Raw genomic sequence first — 25,960 nt, forward strand, 5'->3', positions numbered from 1 at the left:
CAGCTCACTCATTATTTGCAGAAAATTGTCGGATAACGTAGTCGATGTTTAGAGGGGTTATAGCCCGTGTAGTGTACACTTACGTGAATGTTATTGGACGCACATTAATTAGCGAGTTAAAAAAAACGTCCAAATGTGAACGCAGTCTGGTGTCCGCGTTCAGCCGCCTGTTAAGTCCGCCAAGACAACTCAATGCGGCTCCGCTGAAACGCGCTAAAAAAAAGGAGGAAGCCGCCTCTAAAGAACTCACACGGACAAGAACATGCGGTGAAAGGAACGCAACTCACCACTGCGACTGGATCCACGGGCGTGACACGCTTCACGCAGAACTCCGAAGAAAAAGGGGACCAATTCCTCTGCAAAAACGTAGAGGACTCAGTAGCTTTTTAGTGCATCTTCGCAGCTCACAGGCCAGCAGCACGACTGGCACTACTGCGCATGCGTGATCGCTCAGGTAGAGCACGCACACACACACTTACTGTACAACATATGTAAAACTGGTTTACCAAATTAACTCTTGAAAAATGTGTGTGTGGGGGGGAAGATAAGACTGGGGCGAGCCCCACCCACAGCCTGCAACTACAAACTCAAGCACACTTTCTGTACTTTTACATGACATGTTCATCTTGCCAAGATTTATACAAGCTTTCAACAATTGTGTGCAGAATGTATCTTTAATTGGCTGGTCTCCAGTCTGGTCCACTGGGACATGCACCAACAAGACAAATAAGTTGTGTATGCGTGTGTGTCTGTGGGTTGTGTTGCCTGGCAAGTAATCGCTTTTGTTTGGAAAGGGCCAAAAGCAAAGACACAAACACATTAAAATTTGGTGTTCACGCCTTCAGATGTACTCAATGCGTACAAAGGTGCAGGGCAACACACAAATAATGTTTGTCTGTTTATTCTACCATGGTTTCTTTAATTTTAAAATATACCAACAACAGCAAACTCCATTTCATCACCTCCCGTAAAGACACATTCAAATAGTTAAAGAGCAGCCAGCCTGCGAGGACTTCACTAAACCTCCTAAATGTTTAACAGTAAAGGACGTTCAGTCTTTTAAACATTAAACATACTTTTACAGTAAGAAATCCTTCAAAAGTCAAATATGGCATTAAAACACAAAGCATGTTCTCTTGGCAGCAGTGTAAAATGGGAAACAACAAACACAAAGAAGTAAAACAATTTGTCCAGTAAAAAAAAAAAAAAAAAAAAGGAAAAGAAGAACATAATTGTTTTGGTCATAATTTAAAGTTGGAATGTTAGATTAGTTCCCTTAAACTATATTTCATGGGGACATTATTGCACACAAAGATGGTTTATTGCCTCTTGCCAATGAAGACATATGTGTTGGAGACCTCTGTAACGCTTCAAGGAGTGAGGGGAGGCACAAATCAAGTTCATTTAAAAGCAGAAGAACACAATATAATGACCATGTGATCCCATAGAACTTATATAATTAATTATAATTAATAGTATTCACACACCCTAAATGCTGCTGTCAAATTAAACGGCAAGTCTCCCAATAGTCACCGGGTGTGTGGGCTAAAAAAGCAAGTAACCCCAATCAATATTTAAATAGGTTAAAAAATAAATAAATAAAGTAATATTGGCATTAACAGCAGTGGCTGTAGGCTACTTTTTACTGTATTTTTTTTAATATCAACTCCACAAAATGGTGCTTGCTTCTTCGATCCATCCATTTTATAACACTTGTCCCTTTTGGATCGCAGGGGATGGCGGAGCCTATCTCAGCTGCATTCGGGCGGAAGGCGGTATACACCCTGGACAAGTCGCCACTTCATCGCAGGGTACTTGCTTCTTTTCAAGTATTATTTGTGGTCAGAATCCAACAGCTTTATCTATCTCTGCATGTGCTTTCAAATGTCAGTGTGAAAGTATTCTGTTGCACACTTTTTAATGAACTCATCAGTGCTATTAATGCTAACTTAGCAGTTCTCTCCTCACCGCTTCCACAAAATGGCTTCCGTTGCTGCTGTAAAGTGCAATCAATATACTTGATCATGAAATGACCTTGTGGTCTAACAGAGCAACATTTCCCTTTCTCATGCACTCCAAATAATTTTTTAATGTACAAAAACAAACTTGTTACGTATAAAAGTAGTTTTCAAGCAGCCTTTCCCTCCATCGCCTGCTTCCAATTAACACCCCATCCTTTTGCACTTTGGGTAAAAAAAAGGCACAGTGGCTATAATTAGACCCTATACGGTAACACACTTCACTCTGGTACCGTGATGACAACAAAATCAACATATCTTCCATTTTCTCAATTACTTTGGCAGAAGTTTCCACAACAGGTACTGTAAATTCAGTCAGCTATAAATAAACATTACATCCTACCCAACTAACTGCGGATCAACCGCTCCAAGCAGCGTGTCAGGACTCCTCCAGCCAGGAGGGGGCGTCCACGCTGGGGTTGGCGAGACTCTCGCTGGCCTGCTGTATGTTTTGCTGCAGGAATTTGTCACACAACGAAGCGTGAGCAGCCACGGCGCTGTGGAGCAGCCACAAGTTGTTGTGCAACACTTTCACCTGCGCACGTAAAACACACTTTGTTGCCTTTGAATCCGATTCAATTCCAATAAGGCCGACGCTTTACCTTGTTTTCATCCAGCAGCTTAAGCTTGACGGTCAGGTCGTCCCTGATCTGCTCGTAGCGCTCCCTCTGGCTCTGGAAGTCCTTCTGGGCCTTTTCCAGTTTGGGAAGGGTTGAGGTGTCACGTGGGCCAAGGTTGAGCTCCTCGAGGTCTACCCGGTGCGCGTCATACTGGATCCTGTGGGTGGGAAAAAAAAAGATTTTTAGTTACCTATAACAAGTACAAAACATCTCTGTGAGGGTGTGAAATACTATGTCATATCACAACTAGATGAGCGAATTCCAGAAGGAATTGCATGTAAATGCTCCAATGCGGAAGTTTACCTGAAATGCTGGAATTTTTTTAGAATTGTGGAAGTAGAGTACACAATTCCTGAACAGGCTAAATAATTTGAAGTTGGAACAGATGATTGAATCAGATAAAAAATGTGTGAGTTGTGGAACTTTGAAAAATGTCCCATTGATTTCAATGGAACATTTACAAAAAATTGGGCAATTTTGGGAGAAGCGGAAATTATTTTGAAAATGTTAAAAAACTTGAATGGTCCATACCAATGGTTATGGAATTGGCAAAATCCGTTGAGAAATGTTGAAGTAGCAACATGTTGAATTGACAAATTGTATTACGGAATTTCTGGAATTTTGGGAAAACCGGGAATTTTTCTAGTTCAAAAAACAACTTAGTTTGTTGTGCGACTTAAGAGGAATGTTTTGACGGTAAAACGGTTGAAGTGGGTTGAAAAGTGTGGGAGTAGTCGCCAGAAAAAAAGGTGGAAATAGGGCTTTGGAAAACCAGGAATTATGAAAAAATCTTGGAATTTTTTGGAACTTGGGAAAAAAGTACTTTAAATTTCCAGGATGAGTGGAATGTGTTGAAGGTGGAATGGTTTGAATCGGTTGAAAAATGTGGAAAAATGGCCAATTTATTTTGAATGGGAAAAATGTCCCGGAAAATCTGGATTTCTGGGATATGCGGGAATTTTTGGAATTTGTCAAGGGAAAGCCCGCAATTCCCGACTAGGCTGAACAGTGTGGAAGGTAGAGCGCGTCAAAACCTGAAGAAGAATAATAATACGTTGAATAATAAATAGATGAATTTTGGTGTAGAAACCATGTGTGTGAATGATTTGGAGCATTCACACAATTAACTTTCATAATTCATGCTCATACAGCAAACATTATCACATCCAAGATAGGTAACAGGAAGTGACTATGAAGAGCTCCACCTACCTGATGGCCTCGTACTGCTTGGCATTTCTCATGGTGTCCTCGATGGTCTTGTTGACCAGCGTATTCATGTTGGATGTGAAGGAGTTGAAAGCGGCCACCAGAGTCTCGCCGTCTTTGGACAGGAACTTCTGAGCCTCTGCATTGATGCCAAACTCCACCTGACAGCAGAATCGTAGAACAACATTTGTCGACAGACGTTTGCCTCATCCCGTCAGCGATTGGACTCACATGTAGTGAGGGCGTTTTGAGGCTCAGTTCAGCGAATGCGTTCCCCAACGTCTTCTGGGTGGTGGTGAGCTGAGCCAGCTGACTGGCCAGAGTCTGCGCCAGCTGGGTGACGTGATTGTAGCGCTGACGGTCGTCTTTGAGCAGCTCCAAGCGGGGATTCAGGCCCAGGTCCACAGTGTGAGATCCTCGGCCCAGTTTCTCCGACAGAGCCTGCCTGGTGCACTGCGGACAAGGATACTTATTGATCATGTCATGTGACTCATTGATTATCCACTTCTTAAGAAAGGGGCCTGACCTTATAGGTGTTGATGCTCCACCTGCGGACCATCTGCAGCTTTTCACTGGCCGAGTTCCTGTTGTTGCTGTAGACAACCACACTTGTGCTCTCCTCCGGATTTGCTGTGAGGTCATGATGATGCCATTATTCACATTGTAAAACTGACTTTTTGATGATGTTCTATCGGTAAAGTGTGTCCCTAGAAATTAATGGGATGCAACGATTATACAGAGTGATTAAAAAAGAATACACCAAAATCATCACGCATTTATTCAGTTCCAAAGCATTGTAATAGACCAGGGGTGTCAAACAAACGGCCCCGAAAAGGTATTTTCCGGCCCGCGTGATGAGTTTGCCTAGTATTAAAATGAGCTGCTTTTTTTTTTCAAATAAGGAAACTGCTGTTTTAAATGTGTCCACTGGATGTCACAATAACAATTCTGTTAGGCAAGCAAACAGTTTAAAACGGGGCCAAGCAAGAGGTACACAGTAAAGGGGGACTGAGGCTCCTCCTCCTTGACACACATGAAACTTAAAACTTGCCGTTTTATGTCTGATGCTTCAAACATGTCGTTATTTGGCACCCTTGTTGCCCCAAAATGTCTCTGTCAAACACGAGAAAAGTGAACTTAACCCTTTTGAATAGTTTTTACCTCCGTTTCTTACGGTTTGTTGAGTTAGCACTGGATTGATACGTGGACATGACAAAGGAGGTATTTGACACCTAGAAGAGTTTACATGCTGTATTTTTTTTTCAATCCCAGAAAGACTGTGATTTAAAGTTTAATCCTGGCTTTGTGTTTTAATTGTGTTTTTGAAGCTGCACCAATTTCCTCAGAATTTTCGACAAACTTGAAGTGTTTTGTCCCGAGGATTATTTGTGATTTGTACGTTTTCATAATGTGCTTGTTGTATTTTTGGCCAAAGTAAAACAAAGAAAACAACCTGAAGTTGTCTTTATTTTTAAGTTATCATGCCATGTTTTATCATTATGGCCCACGTGGGAATAGACTTTCCTCCATGCGGCCCCTGAGCTAAAATTAGTTTGACACCCCTGTAATAGACTGAATCCATAGTCTTTTGATACAGGAGTTATTCACGTTTTATTGTGTTACAATTTCACTGGTGTGGTCATGTAAATCGTTCATCGCCATTTAATTGTAAGAAGACCACGTGTTTATCCATCCATCCATTCATTCATTTTCTACCGCTTATTCCCTTTGGGGTCGCAGAGGGCGCTGGTGCCTATCTCAGCTACAATCGGGCGGAAGGCGGGGTAAACCCTGGACGAGTCGCCACCTCATCGCAGGGCCAACATAGATAGACAGACAACATTCACACACTAGGGCCAATTTAGTGTTGCCAATCAACCTATCCCCAGGTGCATGTCTTTGGAGGTGGGAGGAAACCGGAATACCCGGAGGGAACCCACGCAGTCATGGGGAGAACATGCAAACTCCACACAGAAAGATCCCGAGCCCGGGATTGAACCCAGGACAACTCAGGACCTTCGTATTGTGAGGCAGACGCACTAACCTCTCTTTCACTGTGCTGCCCCCATGTCTTTATTTACTGTCAAAATGGCAACTTCTCAACAGAAGGCGTTTTGTGTGCTTAAGTTTGAAAAAAAAAATAAAAATGCCATTGTCACGGTGCAGCGTGCTTTTAGAACAGAATTTGGTGGTGGCCATACTGAGCCAGGTAAAGCATGACATAAATACTTAAAGTTATGTACAACACATGTGTTCAAGCTAGGTATTCTATTGTTTTTCATTTTTGAAATATTGAGTGAAAATTTAGGATTATTCTCTTTGAAATTCCCTGTATGTTGCAATTACAGTCTGAGTAAAAGTCAATGTATCACCATTATCATGCAATGATTAATTTCACAACAAAAATGTAGAGAATTACAGACATTCCTTCGAGATTTTGATGTTATCTATTATCAAATAGTTACATTATAACAACAGTACCAAATAATACATAAACACACAAAGGTGTTACCCACAATAAATTAATCATTGTATAATTAATATGAGACTAAACCCGAATTTCCACTGGATGTGTTATGGCAGTTAAACGTTGCCGCCATCTGCCGTCCTGCCGTTCTGCTGTGCAGCGAAACAGCGCAGAATTGTACGAGATCTCGCAAATTCGCCTGCAATGACGTGCTAAGGAGAGTTGCAGTAAAGCAAACCACAAATAGTTCATTCCGTCCTTCCAGAGGAGCAGAAGCAAATAAACTCGGTCATGCCATTTGAGATATTTACGTAACGGCGGCTGAACGGCAACACCGTCGAACGTCTTGAGCGCTACCGTTCATCTGTACTCACAGGCAGGCGTCTATGACGGCACTGACATGATTTAACTTATGTGAAGTGAAGTGAAGTGAAGTGCATTACATTTATATAGCGCTTTTCTCAAGTGACTCAAAGCGCTTTACATAGTGACACCCAATATCTAAGTTACATTTAAACCAGTGTGGGTGGCACTGGGAGCAGGTGGGTAAAGTGTCTTGCCCAAGGACACAACGGCAGTAACTAGGATGGTACAAGCGGGAATCGAACCTGCAACCCTCAAGTTGCTGGCACGGCCACTCTACCAACCGAGCTATGCCGGAAAAGACGACAGTTTTTACCTTGCAGAACGACAACTTTATTTTTGTTACAATAGTAACATCACCCCTGGCAAGCGTTCTACACACACACATCTGCTTCCCCGGTTGGTATTTGACACAGGACCACATATCCCTACAGGTTGTGTTCACCTGACGTCACGTACGGCTCATAAAATATGTGAGATTCAAAGTGATGGGCCAGCGAGCGTCTTTCATAACGTTCTGGGCAGCATTTTGCCTTTCCCAAAGAAAAATGCCCTATGCCTGCGTTGTTTTAGGCTGTTATAATCATTCAACATGCGAAAATGATAAAAGTTTCTTCAGAGTTCCTCAAGAGGTAATCAAGAAGGGCGAAAGAGTGAAAGATTTTAGGAAAAACGACGAGAACAGTGTCACACACTCCAGACAAAGGGAGCTCAGTCGAAGAACGCAAAAGTTTCCAGTGATCACTTTGTTAAAAGTTTGCTTGACAAACAAAAAGGCAACAAACATAGCTGTCGACGCAAATTTCAATCATGAAATGCAATCTTCCAAGGGCAAAAATAATGCATATTTATCCGGGAGAGTCTTGATACAAATTTCCTTGACTCAGACACACAAAGAACTTGTAGACCTTCAAACTTTTCCAACCTTTCATCGGTTTAGTTGTGTAGAATGATGTCTGGAGCACAAGATAGTTCGACATGTCTTTGTACGCGACCGACGAAGAATCCTTAGGATCACTCGACCAATCTTTTTTTTAATCTTATTTTTTTAGAGAGTATAGGGATCTATTCCTTTGCATAGTTTGATTATTTGCTTGTATCTGCTTTTAATGGTAAGATCTAAGCCCTTTGCATACTCAGATAGTTCGCACTGTTTTCTGCACACTAGCCACGTTGGTTTGGTGGTCCACTACTTTGTTTACTTCCGTTCGAAAGTCACGTGACGGAATATACCTGTACTGGATTTACAGAATCAGTATTTGTGTCAAAGAAGCGAAATTACATCTAAAAACCATTAATAAGTTGACTCCAGGTCTGTCCAATTAGGACATTTCAAAGTTTATATACGATCCCCTTAAAAACAGTTTTTTATTCTGAAAGTAAATGTATTTTCTGTTTGTGCATGACTTCCTGTCCAATTCAAGCAGATTTGAACTAAATTGAGCTGCTGTGTTGCGGTGACTGGCAAAAATAGAAACTCTGCATATATGCAGAACGGCAACTCCATGGGAGTGGAGACCGACACGACGACTTGAATGAAAACGGAAATCGTCTTGACTGCGGCGTTTTGCTGCCATTACTCATCCAATCAAAATCTGGGATAAGATCAACTTTAAAATGTTACTCATGCGGGTAATAAACTTGTATTATTTTCATCAACTGTCTTTCATGCCTATTTCTTAATGTTTAATCGTATAGTTTATGCTGTGTTAATAATATCCAGAATGCAAATATGTAGGTCCCGTGGTATAGCCCTGTTATTCTACATGCTCCTAATGGTATGTTAGTGTTTAACACTTGCTATATGAACTTCTAATGCCTATAGTTTTTTCAAAACAGACAGGAAGAAGCAATCCAACATTAAATGGTCACTGAATGAAGAATCCCTTATAAGGAGTACCTGTTGATTTTTGTTTACACTGAACTGATTCACACTGATTGTAAGTGACAACTTTATATTTAACTTAATTATTCATGAAGTAACTCGCCACTAACATCGTTTAACTCGGTTATTATATCTTCCCTTTACATTAGCGCGTAAAGCTGCACCATAATGGACGTATTGGACCATTTTGCCGCAACTTTCTTCCGCCAAATTTTGCAAATGTGTAATCCGTCGTCTACAATGACTTCCTGGTCATTTTAAGTACCCGAAACGTTCGAGTACTTAAAATGTTCCCACACTAATTTCAGCTTTTTTTTTTTTTTGAAAGGGAAAAGTTTGCTGCATTGTCCTGCTGCCATTTTAAGCTCATGTAGAATACTAGCACGTCTCCCGATAGGTGCAGGGTGTACTGAAAATAACGTACCAGCATAATGTTGGATTATAGCAGTCCTTCTCAAATAGTGCGGCAAAACATGCTTTTTTTTTTTGCCATACCAGAATATAAAGAAGTGTATGTAGCACTTGGTTTCACTGTAACCACAGTGGGTGACAAGGGAAGAGTTACAATGTTATGCAAAACCCTTCTTTAAAAAAAATGCCTTTTTATAGATATATGCATACTAGTTCTAGCTGTTAGGCTGTTCTAGTTTTTATTTTTATTATTATTATTATTAATATTATATTTTTCTTAATACACTGTAGCACTTTGAGGTTGTTTGCTCAATGTAAAGTGTTTTTTACAAATAAAATCTATTATTATTATTATTATTAAATATAATTACAACAATTTTATAGACAAATTATACTATTTATAGTCACAGTCCTTGTGGGGGCGTAACAGAAAATATTTGAGAAGCACTAGTTTATAGCGAGTGAGGAGGACTGAAACCCAATAACAGTGATGTATAAAATCAGGGTTAAAACCAGTTAATAATTGCATCTCTGCCTTAAAAGTGTCCTTCTCCCGAGAACACAATACTGCCTCTGACCTGCTCCTTGTTAGATGAACCTGCCACATGGATACACTCATTATATAAAAAGGCTTTACAACACATCTTGGGAAAAAAGTGCATATTATTGTATTTTTAACAAACCAAATTAATTGTTCAATCATACAACTAGTTTACCACAGCTCTGTTCTGTTTCCATTGTGACTTTTGTGGTGGCTTTGTCCATACAGGAAGTGATGTCATTACTGGTGGTGTGGTCACAGTGGCTGTTTACTTCCTGTAAAAACACAAAAAGAAACTACAGTGTTAGATTTTCTACAGGCTTTAAATGCAGCATAACAGCAGTAACTGGCAGTAAGGGTTTCAGAAGTGCGGCACGCATTGCCATGGAAACCACAGCTTTTCAGAAGCCAATCAGAATCTGGATCAAAAGGGCTGACGATGACTCCTTGTTGTAAAGGGTAAGGTCAAAAGTGATTAGACCTGGGGGTAGGTGGCTTCGGTCTTTTAGGTGACTCAAAGAGACAGGCAGACATGCGAGGGTCACAGGATATGTTCACATTTAAACAGGCAGTTTTAGGCAGGTAGCACACACACACAAAAAAAATATTGTAAAAAAAATTTTAAAAAAACATTTACATTCTCCATCTTCTCCTCTATTATGCCGACGACACCTGGTGTTGGCTCTATCACCTCCGTCATCATCATGCTCCTCTTCTCCTGTGAAAAAGCTGCAGAGAAAAAGACCAGATTCAAGGTTCAACTAACTGTGAGTCAATCCTAAACTCTGAGTTGACTTACTCTAAGATTGGAAACTAAAATGTTTTTTAACTACCGAAAAACAGATCTAAATGACCTAATTCAACTCTGACTATGCTGTAAATGAATTCTGTGCATGACCACAGTAACAATGTGGACGGAGCCCTGATACTGCAATTCACAACGGTAACTGCAGACAGAAAAAAGTTTTCTTTCTTTCCTCGACTGGAATCGAAAGTTTTAAGGCATGCTTATGGTGAATATGAACATTTTTTTTCCTTTAGAAAGAAAAGTAATCTGGTAGTAATAACATTAAATTGACTTGTTGTCCAAGTTAATGCATGAGTTTGAAAGCAGTAGCTATTTTTAATCACATTTTCTTATTAGCACACAGGTGAAAAAGTAGTGTACTGCACTGGAATTTATCTATTCTCCTGGCTTTTAACATTACGTAACTTGTGTGGTCCCGTGTGTTTTTAAATTTGTATTTCTATTTATTGTTTTAATTGGTTTCACCCTTTAAAATGGTTATACATTTATTTTTATATTGTTTTATATGTATTTATTTAGTTTTTATTCAGTCATTGGTGGATCTAAGGATAGTATTTGAATTCTTCTTTTAAATATTTTTGTGCAGCACTTTGTAAACATTTTTGTTGTTTAAATGTGCTACATAAATATAGTGGATTTGATTTGATTGGAATGAAACTCATCCTAATTTACAAGCGTACATTTAAACAGCTGAAAATAAATGAGAAAATGTATGATATTTGTTTAGATATTTTGACCTGTAAATGTTGCAAAGTTAATATTTTTTACTATTATTTTTTTGTCTTACATGGCAAGTTGTACCTAATATTGTAAATAATATTTATGAAGTTTATTTTCGACCGTGTCTGGAAAAAAATAGCAGTAATGATCGTCTTCAAGATATATAATCAAACAGTGTACATTTTCAAAAGATAAATTCAGATACTTTTTGAGAAAATGGGTGTCGAGGGTTTCCATTGCAATCTAAAGAGAACGAGGAGTCAGGAAAAAACGTGGGTTTGTTTAAAAAAAACAAAAAAAAACAATGGTGAGAAGATATAGGTTGGTTGCCTACAGCCATCTTGGGCTTTAGCTCTTTGCCGCGATGTGTCGCCACCTGGTGGTTACACACGGTAGTGCGCCCATCATCACCGCATCGTTGCAAAGTGAAGACACCAATGAATGAGTCACGTTTTAATTTCAGCACATCATAGAGACTCTGTGCCAAGTTCACTTTTATTTAGTAAGATAATACTTCACATAAAATACAAGTGCAAGCCGATGAAAGGTCACATGATAGATAAGACAGTAAAACAATGTAGTCATAGTCTCCAGTCGAGGCCAAAGTAAAAAGTCAAAGTATCATCTTATATTTACAACTAAGTTAATCGGGCGGCTTCAAAACTAAAATTTGCATTCGGAAATACGTACTTTCTTTAAACATTTCAAATTCGACAATACATTAGACTTCTGTTTAATGGACGTCAGACAAACCTCTGCTTACTCCTAAGGTGGGTCTCCAAACAGAATGTGTTTACATTTAATTAAAAAGCAATAATGAACAAAGTGTTTATAATGAAATACCACCCTTACTTAATAAAATAGTAGCTAGATTATCGTTATAGTTTAAAGTTTAGTAGGAAGTACAACATTCTCTATCGTCTCAGGTAAACACAATCAACACTTACCCTAATATGTAAAGTTCAAGAAAAAAATTCCTCTTTGGGACATTCTTCGTTTAAAGTGACATGTTTAAAACTCCCATATAAAAGTGAAGTTTAAAGCAAAGAAAATCTCAAACGCACCCGGAAGTGTTCCCCTACCTTGTCTTCCTGTAGGTGCTTCTTTTCAATCACCGTGTTAGCCGTAAAGGCGGTGACAACAACGGCTCCATAGATAATCAGGTATGCAGAAGACTAGATACATCAGCGGGCTGTCGCAATTGTGCTTGCTATGTGCCTACGTGGCGGCTACCTCGGTCGGGGCCAAGTTCCCCATGTAAAGGAATGGACTGTACATTGAAAACAATCATAACTTGTTCATTTCTTGACACTTTGCCTCAATGCAGGCGGCTAAAGTGGGGCGTATTCCGTCTACCTATTCATATCTACGTACGGATCTGAGTGACATTTGTACCGAAAAAACTAAAAAAAACAAACGATATATGTTTCATCATTTAACGTAGATGTTTGTTTTTAAAATAACTAACACCACTTTATTGCACACAATGTGCTTAACCTTCACACTGTGCTGTCGTAATTTAGACTTCGTGTTGATGTTATGTTATAGTACAACCACAAGATGGCGCCAAAGTGTCTGTGGTGCACCTTTGTACCTTTGGTGCGCACGCACACTGACATCTTCTTGGCGCTTTCCAAAGTCCACCCCACACACACACACACGCACGGACGCACGCACGCACACACACACACACATTCTTGTATTTATTGCCTTGTTGAGACTTCCAAAAAATGTATATAATGTAAAGGTAAATATATATAGATTTGTATTTAAAACATTAATATTATAGACATACTATGCAAATATAAAGACGCTGGTTGTGAATATCACAAGAAAAACTTGGGCTGTATTATAAAAGTCATAATTTTACTCAATGCAAGTCAAATTTTACAAGAAAAACCTTGAAAATGTGTGCAATATTATGAGAAAAGTTGGAATTTCACCCAATAACAGTTTAAATTTTACAAGAAAAATAGAAAATCTTGGTAATTTTTTGAAAAAAAAAAAATCACAATTTTACAAGAAAATTTGAAAATGTTGGCAATATTATTATAATAGTCAGAATTTTACTTGGCAAAATTATGACAAAAATAATAATAATAATAATTTCCCCCAGGGATTAGAAGAGTATTTCTGGTTCTGATTCTGATGACAAAAGTCATAATTTTACGAAAAAAATGTCACTATTTTACAAGAACAACAAAAAAAATGTTAGTATTGTGATATAAGTCCGAATTTTATATGACAAATATCACCATTTTGCATAAAAAAGTAATCATTTTACATAAAAAAGTAATAATTTTACGAAAAAATATTGCAATAATACAGAAACAGAAAAATTATGAGAAATTGTTCCCATTTTTATAAAAAAAAGTCAACGCATTGTGAGAAAAAGACTGCTTTTATTTTTTTGTAATTTGTTTTTATTATTCATTATTTACTTCAAGTTATTACAGTATGTCTCTATATTTACGTATGTATTTTATTTTTTAAAATTAATTTTGGCCTTAAGGGGCGCGTTTCAATTTCTTACACACACTTGTTATTACATATGTTAGCCAGAGGGGGAGCACTTCAAATTTTTACACACACTTGTTATTTCATATGTTGGCCAGAGGGGTAGCACTTTTGAAATCGACACACAGTCCATTTGAAAAATCTCTCCTTTTTGGGAACGCCCTTATTTTGATGGATTTCACCACCAGGGGTGCAAATGAGACATTTTCTATTAGATGCAATGGTTTTCCGTATTGGGACCATGATTTATGTCCTAACTTGTTCACAAGTCCTTATATGGAAGGTAGTTTTTGTTGTTGATGTCTCAAGAAGAGTAGATATACAAGTACACACACACACACACACACACACACACACACACACGCACACACACACACACACACTCACACACAAACACACACACACACGCACACACACACACATCCAGGAAGCACTGTGTTGCCTAGATAGGAAACACACAGATAGACTATGACTTGTGTGTGTTTCCTCAACAGATCCAATGACAATGTGGCTTCTTTCCGTGGCGATCCCGTTAAGAGCAGAGAAGTCGCTGTATTACTGAGCAAGAGGCGACAACTCATGCCGCTGCAGTTTGTGTGTAAATTGTGCATGCTAAGAAGATTATTGTGTGGGTAATGGTGGCTTTGCAACACACACATTTGAATTCTCTCTGAACTCAGTTAATCTGATACACACGTACACAAATACACATTCAATTTCCGTTTCCTTGCAATTCTGCAATTTGCCCAACCAAGAGCTCCAGCCTTTTAATCTGCACATTTACCATGGCCCTTTAATCCTGTCGGCCATGATGATGATGATAACAGAAGAGGATGATGCTCGACCAGCAGAGACATTTTGTTCTATGTGTGTGTCATTTCTAAGGAGATCAGAAGACTAGGAAGTTTAAATGGAATGCTGTGTTGGATTAATTCCCATCTTTTTGTTTAGTTTGACAAACTTTACATCTCAAAACAGGGAATATAGACAATTGGAAACTGTGAGTCTTGCAAAAAGGGGCAGCAAACTGGAAGAGTTGGAAGCTGATAATGTTTTGTTTAAAAAAGCGTGTTTTCCAGCCAGTTTGTGTCAGGAAGTTAACGGGAAGTAGACACGAGAGGAAGCTTTATATTGCTGCTGGGAAATAATGCGACGAGCCATGATGGTGAAGTGTTTGGACCCAGAGGTGGGGATCGGCTCTGGTGGCCAGGTAGGGAGGATGCCGCTTCCTTTGGCTTAATGTCCTTCCCACAGACACATGTATTGTTTGTTGTAACCAATGGTCAATTAGGAGGTCCGATTTTATTGAATGATGATGACGTCACATGACCTGTTGCCTCTTGTCTGCCGCTTAGAGGAGCTTCTTTGGTTTCTCCCTGCCAGATCTGCTCAGGTCCTCAAAGAAGCCTCGCATCTCACTGAGCCTTAGGCAAGTAACATTTACAATATATGTCATCAAGGGACAATAGTGTGGACACCTGACTTGGATATACTTTAAAGTAGTCCATGTGCAGCTTTTATTGTTGCGTGTGGGAGGAGTGGACGGCACAGACACAAGGGGGCATAGTTTGGCTGTATGATTTATTTCATACATATATATATATATATATATAACAAACAATAATAATAATAAACAATGTAAAATCCAAGAGAGTGTATGAATTAACTGTTGAGTGTTACCGTAAATGTTGAGTGAGAGGCAAGTCCAAAAGGGGACAGGGCAGGCTCAAAAATCCGTGAAACAAGCAGGAAGTCGGGGGCTATAGCGGGGCGTAGGAGGTCCGTGTCTAAGCGGGGGGTCGAGATCCAAGAGGCAGTCCAGGATGCAGAGGAACAAAGAATGACGAGACACACAGCTCATCAACGCGGGAACAGAGATCCGCAGATTGGAGCGACAAAGAGGACACAAGACAATCAACACGGGAAAGAAAACACAGAGAGAGAAAAATGCGCGTAGAGCTTGACGTGGCTTATTGTACGCGAACAGATGGTTACGTTCTGGCACCGGATAGCAGGTTGAGCTGGCTTATGAAGGCAGGACCTCTCATTAGCGCCAGGTGCGTTAAGTGCTGATAGAAAGCAGCTGCTTGCTGCCGCCGCAGTGACACGTGCAGGAGATGAGCGGCCGTGGGCGTGTCCCGAGGTGCGCTCCGCGGGGCTCATTGACTAATGCGCATTGGCATGTACCCGGGCCGTGAAATGTTTAGCGGTATAGATTTAAGACCCGCTGAACTTTTGGTTAAATAGTTAGCAACACAAGTAATTTGATGGATAATCTTGTTATGTCTACAGTCTAGTGGAACGGTCTGGGGCTGCACAAGTGCTTCCAGCTTTGGGGAGTTGCGGTTCAATGAGGGAAAGAGGAATTCTAACATGTACTTTGACGTTGTAAGTGTCCAAAAACCAAACTGTGCATGTTGTGTTGTCCATGCCCAGCATGACCGATGAAGTCAACATCAGGGAGGTGCACATGTCCCAGCCACACGCGGAGGAAGACACTTCTTCTTCTGCAGAAGAGGTATAATTGGAGTCCTGGTTAGTTTGGACCTGGCTTACATTTCCTCTCTTCAGAGCCCAACCCTGTGTGAGCTTCTGCATAGCCGCATGCACCGCTGCAGCCCACTCGTGAGAGCAGGTGAGCATTTAGCATCATCATCATCGTGGCGACGCCTTTCTTACTTCTGTGTGTGGGTTCAGTGTTGTGTGCGCAGGTGTGTAAGGTGTACCGCTTTCAGACGGAGGACGACAGATGGCTGCTGGTCCAGGAGCAAATGTCCGAAACGCTTTTGTCCTTCTCTTTACCCAAACAGCTACTGAGGATGCTCACGAGCCAGTTCACTAACATGTACACGCATGTTGTCAACATATTTTGACGTGTACATATTTACACATCTAACTGGACCTCTCCGTCTCAGTCGGCAGGAAGTGGAGAAGCATAGCGACCTTTCACCCCACTGGGATGGCCTCCGATGTGATGTCCTCAGCCACTGCAGCTACCTGATTGGCTCCTACGAAGAGGCGCTTGAAAAGCTGCACACACTTTCAGGTGAGTAGCACGTTTTACTTCCTGCTCACAACATGCGCCCTAGAGTGTCTTCTTCATCCAGCATTCATCAAGTGTTGGCGGTTGTTCACTTGATTTTCAGTTAATTTCGAACATGCCATGTAATGCATCTCATATTACCAGTTGTTTCATTACAGCACGTCCAAAAAGGAGCAAGAAAAAGCAGAGCTTGTTTAAGCCCACTCCTTTTTGTATCTGTGAGGAGGCGTGGCCTGCAGCCCTGCAGCGAGGCGGGATTGGCGACAGATGCGTACATGGCCCCCCTGGGCGCAGTTGTCTGATCATCTGTCACTCTACAAAACGGCAGAGAAGGACGAGGTTGGTGAAGTTGGAGTTGATGAGAGAGAGAACCCGAGAAGGAACCCGAGCACGAGCGAAACCGAGACGGAGACGGAGACGCAAAAAAGCTGAAAAGCGACCGGAAGAGGTGTGTGCTGAAAATCTAACAAAAAGAAGAAGAAAGAGGAGAGAAGAAAGAAAAAGGAACAAAGAAGAAGAAAAAGAAGAAGAAGAAGAAGAAGAATAGAACAAGAAATAGAAAAAGAAGAAAAAAGGAGGAATGAAGAAAAGGTGAAAAAGGACGAAGACGGGCTGAGAAAACGAGAAGAAGAAGAAGAGCAGGAAAGCCTAGCGGAAGAAGAGGGAAGCAGGATCGGTAGCGCACAACCACGGCGCACCCACAACCACACAAGGTGTGCAGACAAAAGGGAGAACGGACACACCCCGGCTCTTCTGCCTGCCTCACTCTTTTGGTCGCTTTTCAGCCTTCCGCGTCTCCGTCTCACTCTCGCTTTCACTTGTGCTCGGGTTTGTTCTCGGTTCTCTCTCTCTCATCAACTCCCACTTCACCAACCTCGTCCTTCTCGGCTGCTGCCCTTTTATAAAGTGACAGGTGATAAGACAACTGCGCCCAGGTGGGCTATCTACGCACCTGTCGCCTATCTACGCCGCCTCACTGCAGGGCTGCAGGCCACGCCTCCTCACAGTATCATAGCAGTTTTATCCCATTTCTTTGTTTGCTGTGACAGAACAGTGAATGAATAATAAATAAGTATACCCTATATAAATAAACACAAATTCAATACATAAATATTCATTATCTCATGTTTTTAAAAGGTTCAAGATGTTTATCATAATTGTTCTTCTTTGTACTTTGTGAACACTTGCAGTTTGAACGGTCTCTCAAACTGAATCATATTAGTGCTTTGTTTGAAAAATTGTTGGACATTCTTGGGTGGCAGGTTATAGTTTGCTTTGTACATCATTTTAGCTGTTTGTAAATGCACCAAGTCGTTGAATTTCAATATTTGCGATTCAGTAAATAAAGGGTTTGTATGTTCTCCATATCAATCATTATGTATTATTCTAGTTGACCTTTTTGTAACACCGTGAAGCGCACGTTTGTAGTTGTTTCCCCATATTTCTACACAATAACTCAGATATGGTAACACTTATTTTCCATGCGAGCAGTAGAGTAAATGAAGTGATTTTTGGTCAAGAACATATTTTGCTTTATTCATTGACGTGTTTCTTGCTAATTTACTGTATGTTGTATATGTTTAACATGAGATTTCCAGTTCATTATTATCATCTATTTTTACACCCAAAGTGTGTTTTGTTTTACCCTTTCAATGTCTAGTTTGTCTATTTGTATTTGTGTTTGACTTTCCCTTCTACTTTTACAGAATAACATTATTTCAGTTTTACTGCGATTCAATGATAGTCTGTTTTTGTCAAACAATCTTTTTAATTTATTCATTTCTTTTGTCATTATTTGTATAAGCTTTTGTCTGTTCTCTCCTGAACAAAACACAGTTGTGTCATCTGCAAATAATACCAACTTTGTAAATTTACCAATAATGTATCTATAGAGATTGAACAATTTTAGTCCCAGTATTGATCCTTAAGGTACGCCAAAAGATATTTTCAGCTCTGTCAACATGTGTTCGCTTATCTTCACATATTGCTTCCTGTTGGTTAACTAGCTTCTAACCCATTTCAAGACCAATTCCATACCTTTCTAATTTGTTTGTTAAGATGCTATGATTGATTGTGTCAATCTGTTTGTTAGATCCATGAACAATGCAGCAGCACATTATTTGCTATCTACTACATTGGTAATCTCTTCCGTTATTTCAAATAATGCCATTGATGTTGAAAATGTTGTATCCGTATGGGTTGTCTGTGACTGTTTTGTTTTTATTCATAAATTGTGGGCGGAACTTTTAGCATTTAAAGTGAAAGTGCCCCAAAATTGTGAGGGATAATAAACAAAGAATACAATTAATAATAATAATAATGGATCCGATTTATACAGTGCTTTTTTCTGGTGTTACATTGAGAAGCTATTATTAATTCTCTGTATTTAAATAGTTGTAAGTTATTTGTTGTCACAGCTGCCCTGTGGTCGACTAACGGAAATCTGGCAGACAACATACACCAACAGCCTCTCAGACCACCACCAAACATTCATTTACAGTCATTATTTTGTTTTCTTTATAAATAAAAACCATATTGTTTTCAAAACAATATTTGTATGTTGAATGTTACACTATATTATGTATTGCATTTATAATATTTTTCATTCAAACAGGATTGTCCTGCTTTAAGTCGAGTGGCTCCAAGTGGGAAAAGCACCTTCAGTTTGTCCCCACCAACCTGCATGCTCAGCGGATGGAAGTCACCTGTCAGGACAGCCCAGGTGATCTATCTGTTAAAAGAATAAGAAATAAGATTCTCATGAGATTGACAGAAGTGGGTGTCCCTTTCTAGGTGTGTGGTACCATGTGATCACCTTTGGTGCTCCGGCCGACCACTACCAGGCCTTCAAACATGGCGGTCTAAGGAGGCTGCTGGCCAAGCACGCTGACCACATGCACAGGTGAGCGTCACTACCTTAAAGCAGGAAAATTAGTACTTTTTGTTCCATTTACTTCAAATAAAACAGAAACAATACTAAAATTGTCCATTAAGTTGTGAGTAGTGGTGTGGTAATTACTTAACATGGTCACCCTACAGCTACGTGTGCTACTCCCAGTACTCCCAGGAGGAGAGCTCCAGGGCCCAGGCGGTGTTGGTTAGCCTGGCTCAGCTGCAGCCGCTCCTCTTCGGCCTCGCTGAGGAGCTGCTGTCCGTCTCTCTGGAGCGCAGCGGTCCCCGGCTGCAGCGGGCTGCAGACGACTTAGCCCGACAGGTGAGCGGTTTGATTGATTGATTGAAACTTTTGTTAGTAGATTGCACAGTTCAGTAAATATTCATTACAATTGACCACTAAATGGTAACGCCAGAATAAGTTTTTCAACTTGTTTAAGTCGGAGTCCACGTTAATCAATTCATGATATCTCCCCGACAACCCTTTACCCCGATTGACAATCTCCCGTGGCGGCGCTTCCTTTTTCTTCAGACGGAAAAGTTTGTTCACGCTCTTAAAGACGAGCTTGTGAGAAGCTCGTTGGGTGACATTCAACACAAACGCTGTCACGACAAAGACGGCGGCCTCCGTGACGCTTCACCTGACGACCAGCAACATGACGAGGAGTGGGCAAGTTGGACTGGGCTAGTGTTACATATCTCCGCCATGTGTGAACTTATGTTGTGTGCACAGGACAGAGTGTGGGCAAACGTCACAAACAGCCTGAGCTGCATCATCGTCATGGTGGACCGACTCCATGTGCAGCAAGACGGCAATCCAAACGACTGTGGTATGTTTACTACCAACTCTGTATGTGCACTTTTATACACTCATGACCTTGTCCGCCCCCCAGGCTGTTGGCAGGAGCAGCTGCTCCCTCTGGTGATCACTCTCAGGGATTGCGTACGTGAGGCGGTCCAGAGGGCTCAGGCTGCCATGACCTTTGTGGTCTTGCAGGCGGCGGCCTCTGCTACCGTCGTGAACGGCGCCGCCAATCTTACTCTAAGACGACACGCCGTCTTCAGCCAGGCGGTGAGACACAACAATGTGACATTGGGGAGTGAGGAACGAGTCAAACGTTAGCACCGATGAGCTACCTTGCTAACATGTGTCACATATAAACAACACTGAGGAAAAAAACAATATAATTAAATGTACACCTCACATGTATGTAGCTGACTGAGGGATAGTTAGCAGAGGGTAAGGCAGGGGTGTCAAACGTACAGCCCGAGGGCCGAATCAGGCCCGCAAACAGGTTTTATCCTGCCCGCGGGATGAGATTGCTAAGTATAAAAATCAACCTGAAATTTTTTAATGAAAGACAATGCTGTTGTAAATGTGTCCACTCGATGTTGCAATAGTAATTCTTTGTATCCTTGTAGATGATGCTACATATGTACAAAATAAACCACATTATGTTGGTGCACCAGTCGAGCAAAATGATCAAACTACATAAATAACATACTGCAATTTGATTTTGATATTTTTTTTTTATCTTGATACATTGAAAATTAACACCAATGAGTTGACTGATGAACATTATCACATAATTTATTTAACAACAAATAAAGATAAAATACTATTAACCGCATGATGTAAGTGTAAAAAACCCCGAACAACATTATGATTTGTACAATTTCAGGATGTGCTTGTTCTATTTTTAAACAAAGAAAAACTATCTGAAGTTGTCTTTATTCTTAAGTTATCGTCCCATGATTTTACCAGTCCGGCCCACTTGGTAGTAGATATTTCTCCATGTGGCCCCCGATTTAAAATGTGTTTGACACCCCTAACGTAATGCTTTATTTTATGATGTGTATAATGATGCCTGTTTTGTCTAATCTGTCTTCTGTAGAGTAGTGGGCACATACACGGGGCAGGTCAGGATATATCATGTCCATGCGGAAAGTTTGTCCTTCATCAGGTCATAAAAACCCACAACTTCAAAACTAAGGAAATTCAATCGATTGGAACTGGACTGCTTGTCTTGTCTTGGAAGACGTTTCGCTGCTCATCTGTGTAGACTTCATCATTTCATGCTCATAGACTTAGATTGGTCGACAGGGACTAGATCTGTCAAACCAAGCAGTCCAGTTGTGATCGATTGAATGCCCTGAGATGACAAAGACCTGGATGAATGAGAACATTCAAAGACATACTTCAAAAATTAAGTTTTTTTGAGCACCGCTTCATTCAAAAGGGAGGGAGAATGGCTGTGCCATTCAACTAGCAGGAATGACCCGGGAATGACATAATACCGGCCCCTGAATTCAGTTCATAATTTGGGGAACAAACATTTTTGCAGGAAATTCCTAAAAAGACAACAGTGCTCCTGAAGAGGACGTTGGACAACTGTAAACACATTGGCAGATCCTTGCATTGACGTTTTAACCTTGCCAGCAAACATAGAAAACTGGGGTCCAAACTTGTATTTTTCATAACAGAGGTGTTCCTCAAGCCACACATTCAAGTCCTGTTCTTTTTGGCAGTTTCACATGTTTTTGTAACGTGATTCATGTAAATAAGGCTTTGTTTACTTCAGATGCAGTTATAGTCATTTGTTCAACTTCTGTAGTTGTACCAGTAGTGATCTTCAAAGTTCCATTTTAGGTCCTCTCCTTTTCATTATTTGAACTTTTCAACTGGTGGCCGGCAAGTTCAGTTATAAAACTTGTGAGAGACCTACATTCTTAAAAACAACTATTTAGAGTGCTATTTTTGACCAGCTTTTTTGCAGAAGGTCCTTAAAAACAACAGAATGCTCTAACTGTGACACAATATTTAGACCAAAATCAAATGTCAACTGTAGCGAACGCTGGCTCTTTGGAATATACGAAATAAAACCAATACTGAAGGGAAAAGTCCAGCCCCCTGGTTTTTAGCTTTCTGGAAATGTGGCCCTCAAAACAATTTAGTTGAATATCCACATACTTTTAAAGATGTAATTAAAAAATATGTCCGGTCACAGATTACACTTACCTGTCTTTCAGCTCTCAGCGACCACATGCGGTTTCCTGTTGAGGCTCTACAACGGTCTGGGAGATTCAAAGTTCCTGCAGCAGCTTCATGCTGTCGGAATCCTGGTTCAGTTTGAAGGCCTGCTCAGCACTTATGGTAGAAATGCATATGCGTACAGTACACAGTCACAACGTCCTTATGTGTGTGCTGTGTGTATCAGGTGATGAAGTGGGGATGCTGGAGGATATGATGGTGGGGGTGGCCGACCTGGGGGGAGTCACATTTTCCCTAACTGAAGCAAAAACGGAACAACCCGAAGACCTTCAGCCGACCCTCAGAGGAACATTGTAAGACATTTTTAGGCGCAGCCATGGCATTGAGGGTGTTCAGTTTGGGGGCTTTAGGAGCTTGTTTTTGATCTGCTGCTGATGTGTTACTGATGGCCTCATCAGTGTGACCTTCAGCGTTTGCACACCCTTACCCAGTGTCATGATCCCACATAACAGTTAAGACTTTGTTCTCTATTTTCCTGTGTTTGGTATTATTTTCCTGTTCTGTCCTCTTGTTTTGGTAGTATTTCCTGTTTGATATTTTTATCTATGTATTTTGTATTCATTGTCTTACCTCATGTTAATTAGTTCTATTTAGTTCCACCTTGTTCCCTCCTTAGTTCCACCTTGTTCCTTCCTTCAATATCTGGTTCAGTGTTCTGTTGCTATAGACCTCAGTTACTTTTACTCTGCCTGGTACCTTATAATAAAAGTACCTTCTGCTTGCACTTTGTTTACCTTCCGTGCATCCTGTGATCACGCCAACAGCCATCACATCATGTCTAATAAAGTGGCTTCTGGGTGTCTTTTCAGGGGTTCCATTGTTGTCATCGTCCCACTGCCTACGTCAGCCTTCATGACACTGCCCGGTGAGCTGAGAGCAGGATGTTTGATTCCCATTCACCCTGTTCTCTTCAACATTGGCATCAACCAGCAGCAGACTGTGGCTGAGAGGTTTGGCAACAACTCCCTGCAGGAAAGGCTGAATCAGCAGAGCTGCGAGCAACTGAACGTTTACTGTAACACGCTGAGAGATCACCTTCCTGACTTTGGTCGGTCCACAATCCCACCTTTTAACCCCACACACCCAACCAGGAATGGCTATTTTTACGATTAAAACACTCTCTTACTTTCCAGCTGGTGTGCAATCTCTGTGGGACCTGTTAGGATCTTTGAGTCGGAGCGTGGAAGCTCAGAGGAGGAAAAATGTGGAGGTGCTTTGGCTGGCTGCCTCGGTAATTAAGTGCATCAGTTTGAGTTTGGGAAGGAGATTATAGACTCTCTATCTGTCAAGGTCTGTCGTCAAGTGAGCGGGGTGCGTCTAACCAGCTGTAAGAGCGCCAAGGACCGCACGGCAATGTCAGTGACACTGGAGCAGTGCATGCTGCTCAGGGACAAACATGCTCTCAGCCAACACCACTTTTGCACTGCGCTGGACCAAATGAGGAGGTACAAATCTCTACGGTTCCTCCTGCATGAGCTTGATGACTGACTTCTTCATTTGATCCAAAAATGTTTCCCATTACTTCCATTCTTTCTCAATTTCCTCTTCATTCTTTCTCAAACCATTCTTTTGGTACACTCGTCAACACACACCTGCAGGTGTCGTCTGTCCTGGGGGCAGATGTTGGGCTGTTATGCCAAATCGGGTCTAACACTGATTGGGTTAGAGTCTGGGGAGAAGCCATCGGACCAACAGAAGTCCAACTTCCCGCGGTGTTTTGCCCCAAAAGGCACAAGACCACACTTGTATCCTGTGGCTTTCCTGTTGGTGACTTCTCACCTTCTGGTTCTCTGGCTCATTCTCAGCCTGCTTGTGCTAGTGGCCAAGTATGAGTAGAGCCACACAGGCTGTGAAAGACAAAAAAAAGCATGACAATCTATGATCAGCCCTACTAAACAGTTGATGATAAAACGTAAAAAGGAGATGACTGTTTGTGTGCAGGGAGGGCTGCCGAATGGAGAACGTTCAGAAAAACATCGGAAGTAGGAAGTTTGCCTTCAGCCGTGTCCAGCTCCTTACCTTCCCAAAACTTTACAGACCTCCAGATGGCAGCTATGGATAGTACACATCTTATGTTTTTGTTTTGTTTTGTGCATAACGTTGAATAATGAATCGTGTAATTTTGTTTTTGTCAAAACAAAGAGTTAAACTGTTTAGAAAAAGGCATATTGCATATTAAGATAAACTGCTAAATTGTAGCAATCATGTTAAAATAAATTATTTTTTTTATTCTATATAATATGATTTATATAAATCTATTTATGTGTATATATGTATATATTTATACATATATATACACAGTATATATATACTTATATATATATATATATATATATATATATATATATACATAATTATGTATATGTATATGTATATATACATTTATGTGTGTGTATTTACAAAACTCAAAACCAGTGAAGTTGGCACATTGTGTAAAGCGTAAATAAAAACAGAATACAATACATAACTAATCATTTTCAACTTATATTCGATTGAAAGGCCAGATATTGAATGTTTGAACTAAGAAACAAAAATGTTTTTTTGCAAATAATTATTAACTTAGAATTTAATGGCAGCCACACATGTTACATGGCATTTCCTTTTAACAACACTCAATAAACCTATGATAACTCAGGAGACCATTTTTTTTTAAGCTTTTCAGGTGGGATCATTTCCCATTCTTGCTTGATGTACAGCTTAAGTTGTTCAACAGTCTGGGGTCTCTGTTGTCGTATTTTACGCTTCATAATGCGCCACACATTTTCAATGGGAGACAGGTCCGGACAACAGGCAGGCCAGTCTAGTACCCACACTATCTTTCACTACGAAGCCACACTTTTGTAACACGTGCAGAATGTGGCTTGGCATTGTCTTGCTGAAATAAGCAGGGGTGTCCATGAAAAAGACATTTCTTAGGAGGCAACATATGTTTCTCCAAAACCTGTATGTACCTTTTAGCATTAATGGTGCCTTCACAGATGTGTAAGTTACCCATGCCAAGGGCACTAATACACCCGCATACTATCACAGATGCTGGCTTTTGAACTTTGCGTCTATAACAGTCTGGATGGTTATTTTACTCTTTGGCTCGGAGGACACAACATCTAGAGTTTCTAAAAACAATTTGAAATGTGCACTCTCCTGACCACAGAAGACTTTTCCACTTTGCATCAGTCCATCTTAGATGAGCTCAGGCCCAGCGAAGGCGGCGGCGTTTCTGGATGTTGTGGATAAATGGCTTTCGCTTTGCATAGTAGATTTTTAACTTGCACTTACAGATGTAGCGACAAACTGTAGTCACTGACAGTGGTTTTCTGAAGTGTTCCTGAACCCATGTGTTGATATCCTTTACACACTGATGTCACTTTTTGATAAAGTATCGCCTGAGAGATCGAAGGTCACGGACATTCAATGTTG

General features: G+C 40.6%; 3 protein-coding genes across 24 annotated transcripts in view; 1 reads left to right on the top strand and 2 right to left on the bottom strand.

Moving 5' to 3' along the window:
* LOC133560628 (FH2 domain-containing protein 1-like) overlaps nt 1-746 on the bottom strand; it is a 35,216-nt gene extending 34,470 nt beyond the window's left edge. Inside the window, exon 1 of the mRNA XM_061913353.1 lies at nt 288-746. The gene's annotated coding sequence lies outside the window, so the exon portion shown is untranslated. The remainder of the gene's footprint in view (nt 1-287) is intronic.
* Nucleotides 1-25,177, top strand: LOC133560629 (type II inositol 3,4-bisphosphate 4-phosphatase-like). Of its 20 annotated transcripts, XM_061913362.1 has the most exons (19): nt 1-454; nt 1,734-1,811; nt 10,241-10,278; nt 14,051-14,188; nt 15,993-16,074; nt 16,128-16,191; nt 16,254-16,401; nt 16,472-16,602; nt 19,214-19,321; nt 19,393-19,501; nt 19,639-19,813; nt 20,024-20,161; nt 20,225-20,563; nt 22,522-22,645; nt 22,710-22,836; nt 23,353-23,591; nt 23,677-23,774; nt 23,834-23,988; nt 24,142-25,177. In XM_061913362.1, exons 4-19 carry the CDS (start codon nt 14,136-14,138, stop codon nt 24,377-24,379), a joined length of 2,328 nt encoding a protein of 775 aa, XP_061769346.1. In that variant the 5' UTR covers nt 1-454; nt 1,734-1,811; nt 10,241-10,278; nt 14,051-14,135; the 3' UTR covers nt 24,380-25,177. The 20 variants fall into 20 exon arrangements, 19 of the variants coding, with proteins under 19 accessions (XP_061769346.1, XP_061769341.1, XP_061769357.1 ...); XM_061913357.1 differs by lacking the exon at nt 14,051-14,188 and having other exon boundaries at nt 10,241-10,266; XM_061913359.1 differs by lacking the exons at nt 1-454; nt 1,734-1,811 and adding an exon at nt 9,775-10,093.
* Nucleotides 886-12,285, bottom strand: LOC133560630 (arfaptin-1-like). Of its 3 annotated transcripts, none has more exons than XM_061913377.1 (8): nt 12,122-12,285; nt 10,149-10,240; nt 9,687-9,786; nt 4,371-4,474; nt 4,076-4,297; nt 3,848-4,005; nt 2,621-2,795; nt 886-2,553 (listed from the first exon to the last, which is right to left on the bottom strand). In XM_061913377.1, exons 2-8 carry the CDS (start codon nt 10,215-10,217, stop codon nt 2,398-2,400), a joined length of 984 nt encoding a protein of 327 aa, XP_061769361.1. In that variant the 5' UTR covers nt 10,218-10,240; nt 12,122-12,285; the 3' UTR covers nt 886-2,397. The 3 variants fall into 3 exon arrangements, with proteins under 3 accessions (XP_061769361.1, XP_061769362.1, XP_061769360.1); XM_061913378.1 differs by having other exon boundaries at nt 12,104-12,161; XM_061913376.1 differs by having other exon boundaries at nt 11,987-12,146.
* Nucleotides 25,178-25,960: the final 783 nt, after the last annotated feature.

This window comes from Nerophis ophidion, linkage group LG10 (assembly GCF_033978795.1).
Source record: "Nerophis ophidion isolate RoL-2023_Sa linkage group LG10, RoL_Noph_v1.0, whole genome shotgun sequence".
In the NCBI taxonomy this organism is placed as follows: domain Eukaryota; kingdom Metazoa; phylum Chordata; class Actinopteri; order Syngnathiformes; family Syngnathidae; genus Nerophis; species Nerophis ophidion.

Excerpts from the sequence above, each read along its gene's own strand:
- LOC133560630 (XM_061913377.1), bottom strand. The coding sequence starts at position 10,217 with ATGATGATGACGGAGGTGATAGAGCCAACACCAGGTGTCGTCGGCATA. Across the intron at positions 4,475-9,686 it reads GGAAACAGAACAGAGCTGTG|CAAATCCGGAGGAGAGCACA; the intron begins GTAAACTAGTTG and ends ATGACCTCACAG. Across the intron at positions 4,298-4,370 it reads GGAGCATCAACACCTATAAG|TGCACCAGGCAGGCTCTGTC; the intron begins GTCAGGCCCCTT and ends CCTTGTCCGCAG.
- LOC133560629 (XM_061913355.1), top strand. The coding sequence starts at position 9,951 with ATGACTCCTTGTTGTAAAGG. Across the intron at positions 16,603-19,213 it reads AAAGCTGCACACACTTTCAG|GATTGTCCTGCTTTAAGTCG; the intron begins GTGAGTAGCACG and ends TCATTCAAACAG. Across the intron at positions 22,837-23,352 it reads CCGACCCTCAGAGGAACATT|GGGTTCCATTGTTGTCATCG; the intron begins GTAAGACATTTT and ends GTGTCTTTTCAG.